The sequence below is a fragment of the Echinops telfairi genome, unplaced genomic scaffold (genome assembly GCF_000313985.2).
Source record: "Echinops telfairi isolate 266 unplaced genomic scaffold, ASM31398v2 ScPeMD7_70;HRSCAF=299, whole genome shotgun sequence".
Classification (NCBI taxonomy): Eukaryota; Metazoa; Chordata; class Mammalia; order Afrosoricida; family Tenrecidae; genus Echinops; species Echinops telfairi.
The window spans coordinates 17427917-17449417 of record NW_022103968.1 but is presented as its reverse complement, the minus strand read 5'-3'; the positions used below and the strand labels follow the sequence as shown (position 1 = coordinate 17449417).

Genomic DNA, 21501 nt, shown 5'->3' with positions numbered 1-21501 from the left:
AGCGCTTCCGGGGCCCCACCTACCCATGATGGCCTCCATGATGAAGACGTGGAGCACGCCATTGCTGTAGAAGTTGAGCTCGAAGACAGACGGCACGGTGGTGCTCGGGGCGATGAAGAACTCGTCGCTGCGGCTGGTGTGGGTGATGGTGACGCAGTTCCCCAGCAGCTGGATGGCATGCATGACCACATCTTCCGAGTTGCCCGAGAAGCCCAAGTCAAAATCCCGTGCCAAGACCTCCTCCTTCATCACGAAGAAGTCTTCCACCAGCGTGGACAGATCGATTCCCTAGAGCAAAAGGCAGGAGTGGGCTCCGGACAGCGGAAGACACCCTTTCCCAAAAGGCCAGTGTTCTGCGAATACTGCCTGCAGCTCGTGCTTGGCACCTTCAAAACCAGGACCGGGACCCAAATGCAGGCAAGTCACCAGCGATGTCCCAGGAGGTGTTCCCATACCAAGGGCATGTTAGCCACCGTACATGCAGTGGGCACCAAAGGCAAGTGGGGGGGGCTGAGTTTGGGGACAGAATTACCCTCATTTTGAATGCTGGCTTGACAAATTCTTACGTGGGGTCTGTTTCTGAGGGGGTTTCCCAGGTTCATGGAAATATGGAATGAAAAGAAAATGGAATTTTCCACAAACTGTTAGAGGCCCCCTCCTGTTGACACTGTGCTTGGGCTTGAGACTGTGACTGTGAACATGAGCCAGTCTTTCTCGGGAAGCGTGTGGGGGGAGGGCAGAGAGTAGACCCTACAACACACAGCAAATAGCTGCGCAGCTATTAGCTCGCAGGGCACTTAACACGTGCCAATGAGTGGCCTCGTTCATGATAGCTGCCCTCCCCAACGATTCTCTCACTGTCCCACGGGCTAGTAAGCAGTCTCTCATTTTTTTAGGAGAGAAGTCTTTTTCAAATGTGGAGTTTCAGACTCCTGAGGGCAGGGTCCTTCCCTTGTGCTACTGTTTACACCTGAGAGTTCTGGCCAGGAGGGGCCCCGGCCTCTCCCTGACTATTTCCTTGGCTGACGGAACACCCTCGCGCTCTCCACTTACCTCCAGGGGCCCTGCAGACATACCTGCCTGTGTCTGTAGAGGAGCAGGCAGGCCACGATGTGTGTTGACATGATGGCGCAGGACTTGCTAGCAGCTGCAAGAGAGAAACAAGGCTTCCGTTAGACATCTTTTTTGCGAAAGCACTTCTAATGCTTTTAGAAACGAGACTGCAACAACCCTCGGTATTCGGGTGTGTGTGGGGGGGGTATCTCCATTTTTGTTTCCTTTTCCAATTCTTCAGTGCTGAGAACAGGTTCTTTTGAGAATCTAGGTTTTAAGAGGAGGCGTGAGATACAGAGACAGACGCTACAGGGGAGGAGTGGTAGAAGGTGCTGAGAGTCTGAAGCAGACAGGGATAGGAAATGGGGAGGGACAGGAGGCCCTGCCTGCCTGGGCTCAGCTTGGGCCAGCTCTGCTGCTGTGGGATTTACCCTCTCTCACAGCACTGCCCCGGGAGTTGAACACCAGTACTCTACTCTACTCACTCATTGTAGGGCACTGCCACCTGAGTTCCCAGGGCCTAACGGGCCCCGACAGGAGCAGAACTTTTGGAGTAAGGAGTCATTCATTATGCAATCTGGATTTCCCCACAGATGAGACAGAAGTTTCAGACCTACATTTGTGACGTTAAAGTAAGCCTGGGATGCGTGGGGAACGAAGCACAGAAGCACAGACCTGGACCCTGTCACACAAGCGAGTTCAAAGAAACAGGCTCTGAGCAAAAAAAGGGCCCAGGAATCATGTTGACAATACCCTTGTGAGGAAAAAAAGGAAACCGAACTTTAAAAATGTAAGCACTACACAAAGACCTACTGGGTGACGGACACTGTATTTCCCTCACACCAGATGGCAATGAGTTGGGGCTGACCCCTTATTTGAAGTCTCTACAAATGGCGTCTGTTTTTCTAATCACCACCCAATATCAGGTGATAAGCCCAGAAAGCGATCAAACCCATCTGCCTGTATTCCGAAGCCTGTACAGCCTGCCTTCCCTGAACACCAGTCTGACTCGGCACTGCGGGCACAGAGTTGGTGATCCAACTTACTGAACAGTATGTGCTCCGCCAGGTTTGCTATCAGCCTTCTTCGGAACGATGCGTCGGTTGCATTTCTGGACTCATCGATGGAAGTGTCTGTACCTTCATCAGCAGCATCACTGGGTCTGAAAAACAGCAACAAGACTCGGACGTCAACAAGCCCTCCTTGTACACATCAAACTATACATATGCAATGCACACGCTCTACATGTAGCCCACAGAAAGGTTATGTCTGTGTGCCTTCCACAGGCTTTCCTGGTGTTGTTGTTTCTAGGTGTCCTGAGTCAGCTCCGACTCCCAGCAGGCCTACGAGCAAGAGAAGGAAACCGCCCGTGGTCCTGCACCACCCTCAGCGACTCTTCTGCTTGGCCCATCGTTGCCGCCATGGTGGCAATCGATGCTGCCCAGAGCCTTCCTCGTTTTTGGCTGCTGTCAGCTTCACCAAGCCTGCTGTCTTTCTCTGAATACTGTTCTAAAACACATGTTAGCTAGTATGAATGAGTCGTGTTTGCGAACATTTTAAAGCCACTGTGCTCTGATTTACACAGAAAGAATGTATCAAGCGAGATGCACTTTAAAATACTTCTAAAAAATCAATGTTTCTATACGTATCAAAAGAAGAGCCTATTATTGCACTTCTCTTAATAGTTCTATTTGAATTCTGAAAAATTCAAATAAAAAGACTGTTTTTATGTGCTGCCTTTATACAAAACATACATAACTGAACTCCTGCCCAAAGCAGTTCAAAACATTCAGCTGCAGAAAACAAGAAATGATTATATAACAATCATTTATTATATAATTATGATCTAATATATAAATATATGTGTATTATATAAAACATTGGTTTATGATTACATGAAAATAATTATTACATGATATTCACAAAAAATCAAAATCCTCTAGGCTAACATGAAACATTTCGATAGCTTTTTAGACAAAAAAAAATCTAATCAAGTGAAGAAGGGAACTCATAAAATGTACATTCTTTGTAAAGTGAAGCTGTTTTTCTGTCTCTCTCTCTCTCACACACACACACACACACACACACCTGTCTGCTAGTTGAGCTAGGTACTTAAACGTCCAGGAACCTTACCTTGAGGGGAATATAGCTGGCAGCAGTGCTTGCTCCAAAGAAAGGGGAGCAGTCACAGGTTTCTGACTTTGGCTTTCTAAATACTCCTGGTGGGAAAAATTAGAACGTGACCATTTACTCACACTTTCATATCAACATATAAATTATGACTCCATCATCAAAAAGTAAAAAAAAAAAAGACCTGTTTATAAAATGCGATAGACTCTGAAGCACCAGAAGTATGTTCCTGCACCCTGAAGATTAACTAGAGAAGTAAAAAGTGATTCGCAGACTGTTAAAAAGCATTCAGTCTATGTACTACTTATTGTAAATGCAAGTAACAGGATGATGCTTGATTCAAATTCATGGGGAGAGTTTAACATGTCCCACATCTTTAGGAACAACTTATCTGTCATTTCAAATACTGGTAGCAATGATCATCAACCCAGTTACAGTTTCATAAAGAAACCAGCAGCCCAGGAGTAGCATCACGTTCAAAGTACCCTCAATTGGAAAGTAAACCTTCACAGCAGAGAAGCTGTGCAATGGTTCTTGTTTTTATTTTATTTTTGTAAATGGTGAGAACCGAGGTTCCTAAAAGCTGAAAGCACCTGAAGTCAGCCTGCCTGGGACGCAGAGCTAGAATGCCAGGATCATGTGCTGTAAACCCAAGAAGGAAAGCTGAAGGAGAAGCAGGATCTCTCTTCCTTGTTCCTGGACTCCCACCCCTCTTATCCAGCCCTCTCTTTCTCTTCTTAACCAATGAGAAGATCTTAAAAACCTGAAGTCTGGAGCCCTGGTGGTGTAGTGGTTTTGCATTGGGCTGTAATCTGCATGGTCAGCAATTCAAAACCAGCAGCAGCTCCGCAGGAGAAAGACTGGGCTTTCTACTCCTGTGAACAGTCACAGTCCCAGACACCACAGGGATTCTCTCGGAGTCAGCATTGCCTCGATGGCAGGGAGAGTTGACAAAAACCTGAAGGTTTAAGGACCTCAGAGACCGGCGCTCCCAAGCTTTTCGATAAGAAACATCAGTCCTGGGGCCACGTGCGTACTGGATGCCACAAAACCAGGTCGGGCATCTTCCTAGATTGTCAGTGTTACCCAAAGCTTCTAAGGCAGCGGTTCTCAACCTCTGGGTCACGCCCCCTTTGGGCGCCTAACAACCCTTTCACAGGGGTTGCCTGACTCATAACAGTAGCAAAATGACAGTGATGAAGTAGCAAGGAAAATCATTTTATGGTTGGGGGTGGGGGGTGGTCACCACAACATGAGGAACTGTATTAAAGAGCTGAGGCATTAGGAAGGTTGAGAACCACTGTTTGAAGGGAAATATTTATAGATCCCCCTCCCCCTTAGAAGCAAATTTCAGACACAGCAGGGGCCACCTTGATCTAAGTTCAAAATTCTTGCGACTTAGACACGAAAACAGCAAGAGACGTTGAGCCTAGCACTTCCCAAGAGTGGTCAGTCCATGCTCCTTGGTCCATTGCCGTACTCTTGGCGGAGTCCTGGATTCCAGGGAAAGGAGTGAGGGGCCCAGGCCATGGAAAGGTGGTGGGATCCAGAACTGCAGCACGTCTCTGGACTCCAGCACAGAACTTCAGCCCCATTCCCCGCTGCAGGACTCACCTTTAAGGAAAAGGGCTGGGCAAAATCCACTCGGACGCAGCCATAGTTTTTCCGTAACATTCGGATCACGCCCCGGGCGACGCTCCAGAGGCTCTCATTCTTCTTAGGCTTGCCCTAGACCCAATGTCGAAAGATCAGCATGCTGAGACAGCAAGTTTGCGCAGACGCACACACAGATGTGCTTTATTGCAAAGAATTTTTTGTTCTAGAAATTAAAGGTTCACCTTGAGAAAGGCAAGATTAAGGGGGTGGGGAGGGGAGGATTCGTAAACTGAGACTTGCCAGAAAATGTTTCGCATGAGAAGATGCTAAAGATACTAAAACATGCAGCTATGCCATCAAAGGAGTTCGGTCAAAGTAGAGCACAGCATTTCACAATCATTCCTTTCAGGGGGATGTTCCCATCACTGAGAAAAATTGCAGTGGCAAATTAAGGAAGGCTCAAATGCCCTGACCTGCTTGTCAGATCAAAATCAAATGTTGTCGAAGAAGCCACTTCTGAGGTCTGATCAACACCAGAGTCCAAGCGCCTGTCAATAGGCAAGTGAACAGCACAGTGACTTCTGAGTTGGTCCCTCCGTGAATGATCATGTATTGAAGACTTGATATGTAAGGGACACAATGGCAGCCTTACGCTGGACACAAGGACTAGGATCTGAATTCCCAGGACACAGTCAGGGTGAGCACAGTATACCATGGGGAGAGATGCCTCCAACCCAAAGAGGCATGTGCAAGTCTCCTGACAGAGATACAGCTGAGAAGCCAGCCTTATCCCGTAGTTCATAGGGCGACCAATTTCCAAGTGTCCTTGTTTGGGTAATACATCTAATAAATGTCTGGCCCAAGCCTCCTGCCCTAAATAAGGAGGAATCTAAATCTCTCCTGCACTATCGTGCCGCTAGTGGGTGGGAGAGGGAAACTGGTACAACCATTGAGACAATAGTTTGGCAGTGTTTACTAAGGTGAACACGTATACACTTTCTGACCCACCCCTTCCACACCTAGGAGCACGCCCAACATGCATTCGCCGGGTCATCCAGACACATGGGAAGAACGACCGTTGCCCAAACTGGAAGCAAATAAATTTTTTTCTCAGCAGTACCAAAAACTAAACCCACTGCCATTGCGTCAATACCGACTCATGGGGACAGCGGGATGGATACATCGTGGCTTCTTTATACACTGGGATTCTGTGCGGCTGTGCAAAAGAAAGGAACCCCAGCCATGTACAACAGTATTGAGGAATCTCATGAGCAAAAAAAGCCAGCTGGGCGTGCATGCACACACACACACACACACACAGCCGGGCGTGCATACACACACACACACACACACACACACACACACACACACACAACAAACTGCATTATTCTGTTTCTCTCCACCATGACCATCGAGTGGATTCTGACTCACGGTAACCCTGTAGGGCAGAGCAGAACTGGTCCTTAAGGTTACCAGACTTTGCACACTTCATCACACCAAAAACTCACTGCCATCGAGTCGATGGTAGCAACCCTATAGGACAGGGTCGAACTGCCCCTGGGAGTTTCCAAGAAAATGACTCTTTATGAGGAGAAAGCCTCATCTTTCTCCAGAGGTAGCTGGTGGTGCTTTTGAACTGCTGGCTTCCCAGTGAGCAACCCAATAAGTAAACAAGGCTACAGAAGCAGATAATTCTCCTACAGAAGGGCTGGTGGGTTTGAACCCCTGGCCTCGTGGTTAGCAGCCCAAGGTTAAATGCACCATGCCACAGAGGCTCCTATTCCATTTCAGTAGAGGTAACAAATGAACAGAATTAGCCTATGGAGTTTAACATAAGGCTAGTGTGGGGCCCTTGTGGGGATGGTGATGGTTCAAAGGAGGGTCCCGGTGACACTGCACCTTGAGGTGGGGGAAACTTCCAGAGAGATAGATGTTCACCCTGAAAAGTCAGGCTACCCACTTATGATTTCTGCACGCTTCCATACCGATTACAGTTCAACCAATATTTATTATAAAAAGAACCAACCCTCCTCACATCAATCTCAGGTTGCTTTGCTGACAGGATCCCACCAGAGCTTCAGGCCTAACTGCAAAACAGCACCGGAGCAGTCCCACTGCCCCGCAGCTGATTCCGACTCACAGGACCCCACACAGCCAAGGAGCGACTGGTGGATTTGAACCACCACACTGTGGGTGGCAGTCCAGTGCTTGGCTACATGCCACTCACCCCGCCCCTCTCCCCAACCAGGGCCTCTTCCATAGCAGTCCTGAGAAAGCAAAACCCCATAACGCTCCACTATGGAGAGGGCAGCACAGTGGCCGGTGCGCATCCATCTCCTGAGCCCAGGACCCAGGCCAGTACTGATAAATCAAGTCATGTCCTTCCCCCAGCAGGGGGCCTCAGTGATGCAGGGGTTAAGCACTCAGCTCCTCATTGAGGGAGGGCGAAAGATGTGGCTGTCTGCTTCCATACAGATGTACACGTTGAAAACCCCCATGGGGAAGCCCTGTCCTGTTGTGTAGGGTTGCTGTGTGTAAGAATCGACTGGGGGGCAGGGGGCTTGGTTTTCAGTTTGGGAGTCTCCTTAAGGGCAGGAAAGCACCACTCACCCATCAGTCAGGTTGACCTATGAGAGCCGCCTACTGAGGTCACCCTAACTCCGTAAACCCAGGAGGAACCCAAATCTGCAGCTGCGTGAACGCTGACAGCACCGATCTAAAAGTGCAGCCCGGCCTCTTACCAGTTGTTCGCCGTTGTAGTGTCCTTCAATAATGCGGTCGTAGGAGATGCCAACAGGTATGACCAGGATGTCTGGGATGGTATTGGTAGACAGGGTGTCCACCACCACTGACAAGAGGCCCGCCCGGGCACAGGAGGTTTTGCCACTTCGGGAGCGCGTCCCTTCCAGGAAGATCTCCAAGAACTGCTGCTGCCGCAGGAGTTCCACGATGTGCTGGAACGCAGAGGGGACGGCAGGCCATGGAGCTCCGCCCACCTGCTTCAGAAGGCCCTCGGCAAGGGCAACTCCTAACCCCGACCACCCCAAACAGCACCCTGAGAGCGCGTCACTTGTACAGTGAACAAGGCCGCTCCTTCCGGGCTGCCTTTCGGTGACAGACATAGCCGAGTGCTCAAACCCGCTGCTGAGCAATAAGCACTTGAAGCGCTCAGGTAACAAGGTTGTTTCTACATCTCATCTCGCTCTCGTCCCTTTTCCTCCTTCCGCTGTGAGAGCGGACGCAATGGCCCATGAGGTCAATGAGAGTGTACGTACCCCGTGGAGCAGCGCTCTATAGAGAACGTCTTTCTGTCCATCCAGGGTTTCATCTAGCCTCCGTCGGATGAAAAAGCCCCCAAGCTTATGGATCAAGGTACTGTAGGTTCAAGAAGGCATGGATTAATAATTTGCGAGGAAAAATGTAAACAGAGCAGTACGATCCCAAGGTGCTGTAAGACGTTTGGCAGGGTGGTGGTAGACCAGGAGTGGTGTTTGGACCACTGGCTAGAACTGAGCCATTTGTCCTTTCCTGTATTAGGGGTGGTTCTGCCATCAGCATTATTCCCTGACCCTCGGCGGCGTGTCACTGCATCGAGTGAAGCCCCACAGTCTGCTCCAATTCCTAAGGAGTTTGTTTGCCTGAAATGTCAGCTGGCCACGGCTTAGACACTCTCCTTCACAGCGGCTGGTGGATTCAAACTGCTGACCCTGCGCTGAGCAGCCCAAGGCGTAACCACTATGTCACCAGAGCAAATTCGTCTTACTAAGAACTTTTCCAGTTTCCACCTTCTGCTCCAGGATCACTACCGGGGCTTCAATGCAAGCCTTTACCATTCTTAATTCATAATATTGATCAAATTTGATCAATATTGATCAAAATTGATCAAACTCCTTCTAAGACAGAATGACCTGGTGACATGCTCCCAAGGTCAGACTCCAGGACCTTCCCTGAGATACTCAACCCAAGGTGAGACCTCCTACTGTGAATTAACTCCCACTCACTATGCAGTGCCCACCTCCTGCCTCTGGCTGGCCCTTCCTCATGGATCCTACATTCCACCCTGACTAATCAGCAGCCAGTTCCCGACCACACTGTGCTCTCGAATCCTCGTGCATACTCTTCGCTGTAACAGGAATGCACACGTGTCCTAAAAAACAAGGGCACGTTCTATTGTATTCATTACATGTTTCTAACACTATTGAATGGTGAGCTACCATCTGAGTGTAAGTGAATTCTGACGTGACACCGTCATCAATCCCAACTCCACCGCCCCACGTTTTAACCCAGCACAACAATTTGCTATCTTGTCTCGTGGACTTCCGTCCAGTTGATAAAGATTACCTATAAAGTGCATGGGTTCACAATTCACCATGTATCTCCTACAAAATGTAGAAGTAACGATGATAATGTTCGGATTGTTTTGTGTGGTGTTTTTTCACAATAAACATACATTACTATTATAATATAAAAGTAGGGTGCGGGGCTGAGACTTATGCCATCTTGACAATAGCATGTATCAGAGGGAGCATCAGAAAGCATGTGGAAATTGTCCATGATCTTTTCCTTCCATTTTTCCATGGACTTTTTGAAACCCCATGATAGCAAAAATTCAAAACACAATCTTTCTCCTATCTTTGATTTAAAAATGAACTGGCCTTACCTGAAGATGGGAATGTTGAGATTATTGCCCGAGGCGATGTATGGGGCTTTGATGTTATGGCAGAAGAGTGTGAAGGTGAGCAGCAGGTAGTCGATGTGGGACCTATGGACCGGCAGGAATATAAGCGGCAGGTTCATCTAGCAGAGGGGAAAACACCAAGGTCACAATGCAAACACAGAAACTAATCAGATATCACAGCTGGCTATTACTGCTATCACTCAGACACTGGCTAGTGACGCCTTCAAAAACATTTCCCTGTACTAGCTCAATGGCATCGAGTTGATTCTGACTCAGAGTGGCACTAGAAGACAAGGTAGAATGGAGGCTGTAATGCTTTAAGGGAGTCGAAAGCCTCATCTTTCTCTCACAAAGCGGTTGGTGGTTTTGAAATGCTGGCCTTGAGCTTAGCAGCCCAACACGTAACCAGTATGCCAGCAGAGCTCCTTGTTAGTAATATGAATGTCCCTAAATTTAGAAACGACTCCGCTGAAAGCTGAAGCAAAAGAGAAGACAAGCCAGGAGAGGGAGGAGTCAAGGGATGAGCACGGAGGTGTGGGGGTCAGACCAAAAGTCACGTGTCTGTTGTGACCTGGGACCATTTCTTTAGAGACTGGAGCTTCCATTTTCTCATCTACGGAACAAGGATGCTTCTACCTGACTTGCAAGGCTGCTGCCAATCAACTTAAAAGGAATCCTGCACAGAGCTGATAATTCCTCCTCCCCAATACACAACGGCTTCCGTTACCACAGGTGGGGACAACCTTCCAAATGGCTTGAAATGCACCACAGTTCAGGACATCCCATTTCCCTCAGAACCACAAGACCCTTGTAAACCTCGAGGGAAAAGGAGGGAGAGGGTCCCAGAAATCCTTGCCTCAGTTGCAGCTTTGACCATCTCGAGCTGCCCCTTGTGGATCTGAATGTTCCAAAAGAAGCTGTTGAACAGTTTCAGCAGCACCCACCCCGTCAGTCTGCAAGAAAGGACATGGTTTGTTGTCACGTGCGCGGGTATGAGTGACATACGTTTCTGGACTCTAAGAGGCTCTTTATGGGACTGAGCATGTGTGAGCGAGTTTTTTAACGTCTGGATTGTGGTATTAAAAAGCTGAATTTACATAGATCCCATTTATAGACATTTCTTACTTGAGATTAAAATCTTTACATTTTGCTCGAGTAGCTCGGAAGCCAAAGAGCGAGTGGATGGCTAGGTCGCAGAACAAGTCCTCGACCCCCAGGGTGTGGGGCTCCCTGCTCCTCTGAGAGCAGAAAGCTGTAGGGACACAACGCTGCCCTCACTGATGGGCAGAAGGGGAGCCACCAGCCAAAGCCACCACAGCGCTCGCTACTTCCCGAAACCTGAACACGGATGTGAAGGGGAGGCAGCCTTTGACATTGGATTTCGCTGAAACCTCTGTTGGGTGAAGGCCACTGTGATAGGAAAGGAAGGGCCGAGGCTTCGGTCCCACTCGCTCGGGATAGATGGCGCTTGTGGAGAGCAGGTCCCCTTGCCGTTGACTACCTGATCATTGCTGGTGAGACGGTGGCCACCATTTCCTGAAGGATCTTCTTGGCTCTCTTCTTCACCTTACTGATGGCTTTCGACTGCTGCTGAGCCGAGCCGCCGGGGTTTAACTCGGCAGCCACCTCTGCGATCGCCGCTTGGACTCTGGTTTGGAAAAGAGAGACGACTCACGAGCTCGGGGTTGCCCTCTGCACTCAGCAGCACCCAAACCGCAGCCACCGGCCATAAAACAAGAAGCGTCTTCCCGCTCGTTTGCGGTGGCAGGAGAGAATGAGCTTGGGGGGGGAAGTGCCTTTTCTGGGCATCTAGTAAATATTAAGGATCTCCTACTCCTAGATCAATGAATCCCTGAGGAATCCGGGAGGCCGACTTCAGAAGGTAACTCAAATGACCTGGGAGAGAGCTAGGCATGAGGGACCCAGGCCGTGAGGGATTTGAGAAAAAGAAGGATCTGACTTCAAGCAAGGAGCCTTGGTGGCACAGCGGGTTAAACACTGGCCTGCTAACTGAAAGGTTGGTGATTCGGAACTACCTGGTGTGTCCAGACAGAGAGATGAGCCTGGCTGCTCCCACAGGAGTCACCCACTTCATCACAGTAGCAAAATGACAATGATGAAGTAGCAACAAAAATAATTTTATTGTTTTGGGGGAGGGGGTTCACCACAAAATGAGGACCTATATTAAAGGGTTGCGGCACTAGGAAGGTTGAGAACCACTGGCGTAGTTTTCCAGGTGAGATCCAACTCAAACTGGGCATATACGAATAAGTTGCGAGGTTAAAAACGAACTCACTGCCAACAGTTTGATGCTGACTCGTAGCAACCCCATCCGAGAGGGTAGAACTGCCCCAGTGGGTTTCCAAGACTATCTCCTAACGGGAGTGAAAGCCTCATCTTTCTCTCTCAGACTGACTAGGGGTTTCAAACTGCTGACTTTGTGGTGAGCAGGCCAACGCATAACCCACCAGGGCTCCTCGTGAGGTAAATGGGAAGGTTTGGTCCACTTTTGTAAACCTTCCATCTGGTGTCAAAAAGAAAGCACCAACCCTGGTGAGGTCGGCTACTCGGCAACCTATCTGGATAGAAAGAAACATACTGAAGAAAAAAGCAACTATAAAAATCCCAGGGAATGTCAAATAACGTGCTTCCCCTTCTGTTGGCTTCAGATTTTATAGACTCTGAAGTCCAGCAAAACTCCACACTGCCAGGTACTGTGTCAATAGACAAAAAGACAAACTCACAGGGCCTGGGTAACACCCCAAGGCCATCGCTGGAGTAGCATTTATTTCAGGCCAAGCCGTTCTGTTACAGAAAATGGAACAAAGAACCCTGGAAATTGGTGCACCTTGGAGCTTCCTGTCTTAGAAACGTACTCCTTTGTTAGCCAAGGAAACAAGACAGCCGCTCCCCCTGCCTGTTCACCAGAGCCACGGGCTCTGCTTCCTCCCCTGCTAGAAAACAGAAACCAACTAGAGCCAGAGGCCCAGAGAAATGAGAAATTAACAAAAGGATCCTCCCCTCCGCCTACGCCCACCACCCATGCCCCGCCACCTGCCCTGTACGACAGCATCCCCACCCTTACCTGCTGCTGTTCAGGACATTCTCCGCCACGTTGGTGGCGAACATGCCCTTATGGACGTCTCGCTCCTGGACAAAAAGCACGTAAGAAAGACGTCTCGCAAGCCATCCTCGGTGCCTGCAAAGTGACATCGGCTCAGGAAAGAAGCGCTGTCGGGTCACCCACAGCACCCTGTGCACTAAAGCTGTGCACTAACACCAGGCTTTCCCTCTACAGGAGCGAAGCCTGACCCCTCCCCCCCTTCCTGAGGGTTGGGGTCCTGCAGCAGCCAACCCCTCACTGCTCCCACAGTTTCACTCCACGTGCACGGAATTCACAGCTGAGATGGGTGTTTTCACACGTGAATAGGGGTGTTTGGCAAATAACCGCCCTAATGTAAAAACACAAGGAAGACAGTGCGCTGGCTTTGTTAACACCATGACAAAGGCAGGTAGCGTGTGTACAGAAATCTTGTCCTAGCACGGCAAGTCCTGGTGGCTGAGGGGTTACCCCTTGGGCTGCTGACCACAGGGTCAGCAGATCGGAACTACTAGCCACTCCTAGGGAGAAAGATGAGGCTTTCTGCTCTGTAGAGTTTCAGTCTCAGAAACCCCCAGGGCCAGTTCCCCACTGTCCTGTAGGGTCGTTATGAGTCCATCGCAACTCAGTGGCAGTGAGCTTGGTTTTTGGTTTGGGTTTTTTCCCTAGCATGAAGGCCTGATTTTTCCCTTATGAAAAACTCATCACGGTCTCCCAGATTCTTGATCAGCTGGGAGACAGGCCCAGGACTAGCCGCAGGTCTGGCTCTCTAGCACCTGGCTCCAGGAAATCTTTCTGACATTTTTTTCCAATTTTGAAAAACATTCAACACCGTTCAGGGACAATACCTATTCCCTTGTGACAGCAGGTATGTGGTGTCTTGAGAAATCTAGATGAGGATACGGGGGTAGATCTCAAAATAGGCATGAGAGTGCTGCCATCCCTCATCTTGTAATCATTTGAAACCCCGAGGGATAATCATGAGATGCTTCACTCTCATTCTTTGACCAACACCTGCTAAGAAAAAGGCACTGATTCAGAAAAGATATAAGGGCCCTCACTGGAGGAGAAGGGATTTGAGGCAGAACCGCTTGTTCTTTTGTTTCTCCTTCCTGTTACTCTCGCATACCGTCGGCACTTCATTCTATGCTCAGAATGAACAAAAGAATGTACGAAGGCCAAGCTGTCTATAGAATCCCTTTGCAATGGAAGACTAAAGGGGTGTGTGTGTGTGTGAGAGAGAGAGAGAGAGAAAGAAAGAGAGAGAGAGAGAGAGAGAGAGAGAGTTTGTGTACATTTGTATAAATGTCTAGGTTTTGCCTTGTGTAGCCCGCTCACCAGCACGGTAGGTTCATGCTGCCTGATCAAGGTAGCGTGTGCTCTTTTTCCAAGGGAGGCAACAAAGGAACCCTCTGGCTTTATATGTAAAATGTCTATTTCCATAAAAAAGAAGGCATTTTCTAGGACCCCTTTTCTGAGCATTGTACTCATATCACCCCAGAACGAGGAGGGTGGCGGGGAGAATCCCTGAGCCAGTCTCCTCTTTCAGTCTCAAACTTCAAGGAGAAAGTGAACAAGTGAGACAAAGGTACGCTGGAAAGGGAGGGAAAGTGTATTTATCGGTTGGATAAAAACCAAAGCCAGTTAACTCATGTTATGCGTGCAGGTATCATAACACTGATCCACACCCTCTATCATCACAACCAAGAGGGGTGCTGGTACACATGATGACGTGCCTGGCTGAGCACAGAAAGGGTGCTGGGTGGCCTCCATGAAGAAATGGCCTGCAGATCCGCTCCAGGGAAGAGTTAAGCCCACCCTGGGGGCAGCTCTGCTCTGTAATATGGGATCCTGAGTCTAAACGGACCCAATGGCACCTCCAAGCAGCAGCAGAATCCCCGGAAAGCCAAGAGGCGACATCAGAAAGGCCTTCAATTTAAGTATTCCATTTCTTGGGTACATTTTTTCCAGAGAATTTCATCACTTTAGCCTACTCATTACCTCCTGCAAACATCTCTCAGACACAAAGGGACTAGACTACCAGTCGGTTGTCTTGCCACAGAGACTGCACACAGCCTCCCTATGCTCCTTCTTAGGCCTGTTCTCAATTCACTCTGGGGCCAACTGCCCTGGTCCCCGTGAACAGGGAAGGTAGAAGGAAGAATTCCTAGAAAACCTTCAAAAACTTCACTCACTGCTATTTAGTTGAATGCTGAGTCATAGTGACTCTACAGGAAGGGGTAGAACTGCCCCTGTGGGTTTTCAAGCCTGTAGAAAGCCCCATTTTTCTCCTGCGGAGCAGCTGAGGGTTGCAAACCACTGATCTTGTGGTTAGCAGCCCAATGCGTAAGCATTACACTACCAGGGCTCCTTGAGGAAGTTATAAGTGAAGGCGCATGTGCTCGAGAGGAGAAAACATTTTCTAACACCCTGTATGTAGACTTGGCCGACATACATCACTTATACATTTCTTTAAGCGTAAGACAACCATTTGTAGGTCATAAGACATTCAAGCCCACTTCTCTTCCCCTACAAATCTTTACCACATTTTGGCATATATATCAGATGCAAAACCGATGTGTGAGTAAATTCAAACTGCGGGCAAAAGCTACCTTGTTAGGAACGTCTGTATGAAATAAGTGTAGCATGATAACAGTCATCGGGCCCTTAGGCGGCTCCTGTTGCCTATAACTTTCATACAGAGCCTCGAGCCAACAGTTCCTATCCTTGTAACTTTTAAGAAATAAAGGAAATGTATCTCCCAGTGTGTGGATGGTCTATCATGCAGTATGTCCTTTGAGACAGATTAAAGTATAGAAATGCCTTTTTACCTCGTGTGAGTCTCATTGATATAGATAACATTCCGCAGACCCAACGCCGGGATGCTGGGGTTGAAGAATTTCTCCTACACAAAACCAAAACAAAAACAAAAAAACCAGATGGAAGCATACCGCTGAATTAGTGGCAAAAAGCTAGCATTACCAGTTCTTCAATGACTTTGAAAATACACAACACAAAATTCAATGGTGCTTCACCAACCTAAGTGATTCAGGGGAAAAAACTTAGTGTGCTGTTGTGTTTTCAATTTAAAAGTACTGTTTAGCCTTTCATAAAAGTCACAAATCAAAATGAATCCTAAAACCCTTTACAAGAGAGATAGTGCATTTCCCCTTCTTGCCCTTTGCCCAAGCTTGGAAGAGTAGAACTGACAGGGAGCTCTACGTCCGTGATGGGAATGTTGGAGGCTAGCGTTCCCACAATAGCAGGTACTACGCTAAAAACCATAGATGTATCATGAGATTATCACTCCCCCAACGATCCTGACACAGAAGATTACGGGGCTGGCCAGTGTTTGGGCTTTACGCCCACGGCTTCTCCAAAGATATGCTCTCTGCTCCCTAAAATGACTGCCCACTTCAGGAGGAAATGTCTGGCTAAAGGTCACCCTCTCTCCCTGTAACCTTGAACGAGAATCTGAGAGCGCTGCTGAAAGAGAAAGCCCACAGCTTTCCAGGTGGGCAGCAGGCTCAGAGGGCCACAGGCCAATGCTGAGACAGCCTCATGTGCCCTCAATAAAAAGTGTAAAATTACTTAAGGAACTCTCTTTAAAGAAGTAAAACATAGGCTTTCAAAGCAAGGGCAACAAAATATTTAAAAAATCACTATTCCCATTTGTTTTGTCTAGGATTTCCATACACTTGAAGCTATTTTTTTCCCCATTTTTAAGTTAATAATTAGAATATTTTCTGGAACAAACTCTTTTCTATGAACAGCCATTGAAGAAATTTAAGATCAAATCCTACTTTCTCAGGGCTGACAGGCCAAACTCAGTTATCTATTCTACTAACCACCCACTTCACTCCGAACCACCACCAATAATCTCGCCTTCTCTCTTTCGATTTAAGAACCCTTTAGAGTTGATGCAGCCTTTTGGGGGGTATTTTAAACCCTTCAAAATTAGAACTCAGTGAAAGGTCAGGTCTACAATGAAAAGTCACATGACCTTCTATTGAAGTCCGTATTTCCATTGTCCTTTCATCTGAACTGGCCTTGCTCCTAGACTAAAAATGTCCGTAAGCCTTGAATGCAACCGATGTCTCACAAGAAGGCATGATTATATTTGTCAAGGCGTTCTTGGGCGGAGCTGGCCATTCAACATGGACTGCTTGGGTTCTGGACAAATCTTTCCCATGTAGGTAAATCCCTTTATACCAGATGAAGAGTCTGCCCACTGCCCAGCCAAGCCTGAGGAGAAAAATCCAGGGAGACCCACTAGCTGTTCTTACAGATCACAGGTAACCTTTGTATAGTTCAGGTGAACCTTGGGACAGGACTCTGAACTCATTCCTCTCCTCGACCACCCTCAGCAGCAGCACACTTGGCTTTTAGTCCATGCTTCTCAAAGCTTATACATGGAAGGGCTGGCATGGCTTGTCTTTTATGTTTGTTTGTTTGACCAAAATACAAGTCACATACACAACACATTCTCTCTCTCTCTCTCTCTCTCTCTCTCTCTCTCTCTCTCTCTCTGCAGCAAACCTTCCCCTAACATTTCAGTGGCCAGCCTTTGCTACCACACAGTCAGCCGACACCCCCCAGGAAGGGAATTCCGGAGCAGGAAGAGCAAAGCCGTGCTGCAGCCTCCCACGCTCTGCCGTCTAGTGAGTTGTTGCTCGCCGTCCTGCTGGGATCCTGATGGGAAGTGCTAACGCTGTCCCACTTCTGGAAGTTACCTGGCAGGTCCCCGCCAGCTCTGGGGAAGGGAACTAAGCGTATGATCCACTGTCCCCCAGAGCTACACCAGAGCTAAACGGGCCAGCCTCGTCCCTCGCATCAGCTCCAGGACCTAATAGCGACTGAATCAGCGAACGGAGGGAAGCAGAAAGAGAGCATCTTGACTTGCAGGATGTGGGTTCTAAGAGGCCTCACTTCTAAACACGAAGTAAGTCCCTTGAGGGGCGCAATCACAAAGGTGCAGAGTCTGAAGGACGGCCGCGCGGAGCCCGTGGCTGGCGCGAGTCATAAGCCACAGCATCCTTACCCAGCTCTGCGGAGTGCAGGCGTAGCAGCAACGGCCGACGAAGGGCCGCTTCCGCCCCATGAAGCTTTCCTTCCATTTCAAAGTTGCAGATCTGAAGACGGTGGGTCTGAAACTACACTCACCCTAATTTTTCAAAAAAGAAGAGAAAATAAAAAGGGTCTCGGCGGCAAGCATACAGTTGAGCATGGAGACAAAGATGTGTCAGGGCGGGGGGAGCATGCTACATCGGCGTTCTCTGGGTGGCATCTGGATAACTGGTGGTGTCATTCAGGAGACTCGCCACTTAGAACAGAGCCTGGCACTTCAGCCAAAACATGAGTGCCTAATGGGGACACGGAGACCTAGGTGCTGGACTGGTCACCACAAGGTCGGGATCCACTCCCAGGGGAAAGACGTGGTTATCTGCTCCCATGAAGAGCCACGACCACAGGAACCCTAGAGAGGGTGGCTGAGTCAGCACTGACTCAATGGCAGTGGATCTGGGGCTTAAGAAAGGGACCCCGTCATCTATCACTGCCACCGAGTCCGTTGTAACTCATACCAACCCTACAGGACAGGGTCTAACTGCCCCTGGGGCGTTGTGAGACTGCAAATCTGTACGGGAATCGAAAGCCTCATCTTTCTCCCAAGGAACACGGGTGATTTTGAACAGCTGACCTTGTGGTTAGCAGCCCAGCATGTAGCCACTTCCCCCTTTAAGAAAGGTGTGACCTGGTCATAACAACTGCACATTCAAAACAGCACTCAAAGCTTTAACAAGTATTGTAAAAGTCACACAGACTTGTGGTCACCCCAAACCAACCCCACTGTTATCAAGTGGACCCTGATGCATAGCAACCCAATAGGACTGAGTAGAATTGCCCTGTGGGTTTCCAAAACTTTAAATCTCTACAGAGCAGACAATCTCCTCTTTCTACCACAGAGTGACGGGTGGGTTTGAACCACTCCATCTCTCAGCCACTACACCCCCCGGACTGTAGCAGGATGACTAACTCCTTGTGCTAAGAGTAAGGTGCCCAGATTTTAACATTGATAAAGTGGGACACCATTGATAAAACTCATATCCTGGCGAAATCGCCACATGGCAGCCGAAAACCATATACCCTAGCTTGTCGTGCATGCTTTCCAAAAATCGGGACTTTTTTAAAATGCCGCGAGACACGGGAAAAATTGTTAAAAATCGGGACTGTCCTGCCAAAAGTGGGACGTCTGGTCACCTTAGCTAAGAGTCATCCTTCCTCCCTGCTAGGTCCCCATGATGGAACTACCAAGCTCTGATGTCCTGAGCGGCCTAAAATAGTTCACTTTAGATGAAAACCCAGGGGAATATAAATACCAAGAACATGCCTTGAGCTCACCAGGGAAGCTTCAGGCTGGAATGAAATGCTAGCTGCCACTGCCCACTTCGAGTCAGACCTGCTCTAGATCTTTCTCTCAACTTTCTGCTCCTCGGCGGCTCAGACCCCACTGAGACACGCTGCTCAAGCACAAGCCACGGCAAAAGCCACGGCAACAACCATGTCATCTTGGTTTTTTTAGACCAAGCAGAACGTCTCTAATGGTTAAAGCATGTCCCAGGTGAGGGGGCTTCAAAATGTTCCTAGAGAAATTAAGGTCTCCTTTAATTCATTTTTTTCCCCAAGAATTTTTGAAGCTGCTCTTTCATTATCCTGGCACAGGGGAGACAATACCACCACATGCCTGTTTTTTGCAGTGGATTCCAACATGTTATGTACTCTTTTTCCTATTGACTGGAATTTTGTTCGATTTTTACAATTGACTACTTTGTATTTACTTCTTTCAAAATTACTTTTAATTCATTGGCCTTTTTATATGCTTTTACGACTTGCGATCTGAAATAACATTTATTTCCATTACAAAATCCATGTTTGTTTAAAAGAAAGAAAAACCTTAAGAAAACTAGATACTGAGAGAGATAAAGGGCGGGTGGGGGTGGGGGGGTGCCTAATCATCAGACAACCTAAGGGCAGCACGACGGATGGACACAGTGGCTGCAATGATGGGCTCCAACTTAGGGACAACTCTGAGGCTGTGCTTCATCCTGTGAAGCTCAGGGTCCCTGGGCATCAGACAACAACCATTAGAAACAATTACTAGTAACATTCTGGGTGGTTGTTTTGGTTTTACCCCTCCCCCAGTGCCATAAGCAATAGTGTCTTGCTTTCTAACACAAGCACCATACTTAAATTGCCTACCGTTTCCATGCTGGCACAGTGCATTACTCGATGGGCTGCAAACTATAAGACCGGTAGTTCGAAACTACCAACCGCTCCGTGGGAGACAGATGAGGCTCTCTGCTCCAGTGGAGATTCATAGCCTCAGAAACCCAAAGGGGCAGTTCGACTCTACCCTCTAGGGTCCCTATGAGTCAGAATTGACTTGATGCAGTGAGGTTTTTTGGAACTCTGCCCACATAACAGAAGAATTTTTAAAACGGGATGGTATGCCTAAGCGTTCTATAGCTCCTAAACTCTGACACGATGCTGTACCTCCATAAGCAACATTTAAATTAACATCTATCCAAGCTTTTAACACTTTACACTCAACTTACCCATTCCTCGCTTACGTGCTTACACCGACCGACACTGTACTCGGATGAATTTGGCAGGTAAGAAACATCGATCGCCCCAAGAGTCAGTGCAGATTCATCCATGTCACAAGCTGTAACTCCCAAATCATGTGCTACAAAAAAAAAAAAAAGTGCACCCCTGAAATTAATGGTGTCACCCAGTGGGATAAACCTTGGCTTTCTAACCTCTACATCATTTTATTCCACAGGAGGTGATTAAATGGACTTCTACAATATGGAGTCCAAGTGTAAACACTGGCTTTGATGTACTTACATTGCCCTGAACCAGATAGAAAACTAAGTAGCTATTTGTAGCCTTCGGCTCCCAGAACATAGATGAAACAAACAAAATAGCTATTGATAGCCATTTGCAAGGGCACCAGTGCAAAAACCAGGTGCCTTTGAGCTGATTCCAACTCATGGCGTCAGAATGGAGCTGAGCCCCATAGGGTTGACAATGGCTGGCTTGGGGGAAGGAGATCGCCAAGCCTTTCTCCTGAGGCACTTCTGAATGGACTGGAACCTACAGCCTTTTGGCTAGCAGTCAAGATTGTTAGTCGTCCGCACTGCCCCAGAGATTGCAACTGTAAGTAATGTTTTATTTGGGGCCAATGTTGAAGAATTTTTTCCATTTGTGCTACGAGCTGGATGGTTCCACGGGAAATGAGGGCATGTTTCCTGAAATGAACACACATCACATAGGTGGCACAAAAGCTGATCGTTTTTAGAGTCTCTATCAGCAGCTTTGCGTTACGCGTGCTTCAGTGCAAAATGAGTCAAGGCAATTCAGGCACCTCTAATGTTTCCCTCTCAAACGGAATTAAGCTGTCAATCGGCATAGAAAATGACATTGTTTCAGAGAAACGCTATACTTTCAATGCAGCAGTTAAAGTTACAAAGCAAAAGCATACGATCTTCAGGGATAACTTAGGACCATTTTCAGGAAATCCTCTATTTTCCTAAGGGAAAGTGTTTCCTCATAGTGAATCCCCCTAAAGAGAACAGGTATTAATCTACACTCAGAAAGCTTTCTAACATAACCTCGATGATCAAATTGTTGTTTTGAGTTTCCCTCGATCCTCTTCTGATCTTCAGTTATGTTTTTGAAATTCCAAAAGGTTCCCATCCAGATGACGAGTCCCCTGGCTGGTTGACTCGGATTCTTTACAGATTTGCCAGCAGCGACTGTTAGAAGCAGCAGAAATACCCCCCCTTGACAACTTCACCTGAGTAACCACTGACAGTCTTACGTGCGCGATGGGGGGGAGTGACAAACTGCAAAGCAGTGCACCGGGCTCCAAAGTTCTGCGAGA

General features: G+C 48.1%; 1 protein-coding gene across 2 annotated transcripts in view; it reads right to left on the bottom strand.

Annotated features, from left to right (window-relative positions):
• Positions 1-21501, bottom strand: part of GPAM (glycerol-3-phosphate acyltransferase, mitochondrial) — a 67491-nt gene that overhangs the window by 11566 nt on the left and 34424 nt on the right. For both annotated transcript variants that reach the window (XM_045291269.1, XM_004700926.2), the window contains exons 2-15: positions 20171-20301; positions 17599-17721; positions 15389-15462; positions 12543-12656; positions 10959-11105; positions 10314-10410; positions 9440-9576; positions 8055-8154; positions 7521-7733; positions 4798-4911; positions 3187-3272; positions 2100-2215; positions 1077-1147; positions 24-288 (exon numbers count right to left, since the gene is read on the bottom strand). In XM_045291269.1, coding sequence (XP_045147204.1) covers positions 24-288; positions 1077-1147; positions 2100-2215; positions 3187-3272; positions 4798-4911; positions 7521-7733; positions 8055-8154; positions 9440-9576; positions 10314-10410; positions 10959-11105; positions 12543-12656; positions 15389-15462; positions 17599-17721; positions 20171-20272 — 1759 coding nt within the window. In that variant the 5' untranslated portion in view covers positions 20273-20301. The remainder of the gene's footprint in view (positions 1-23; positions 289-1076; positions 1148-2099; positions 2216-3186; positions 3273-4797; positions 4912-7520; positions 7734-8054; positions 8155-9439; positions 9577-10313; positions 10411-10958; positions 11106-12542; positions 12657-15388; positions 15463-17598; positions 17722-20170; positions 20302-21501) is intronic.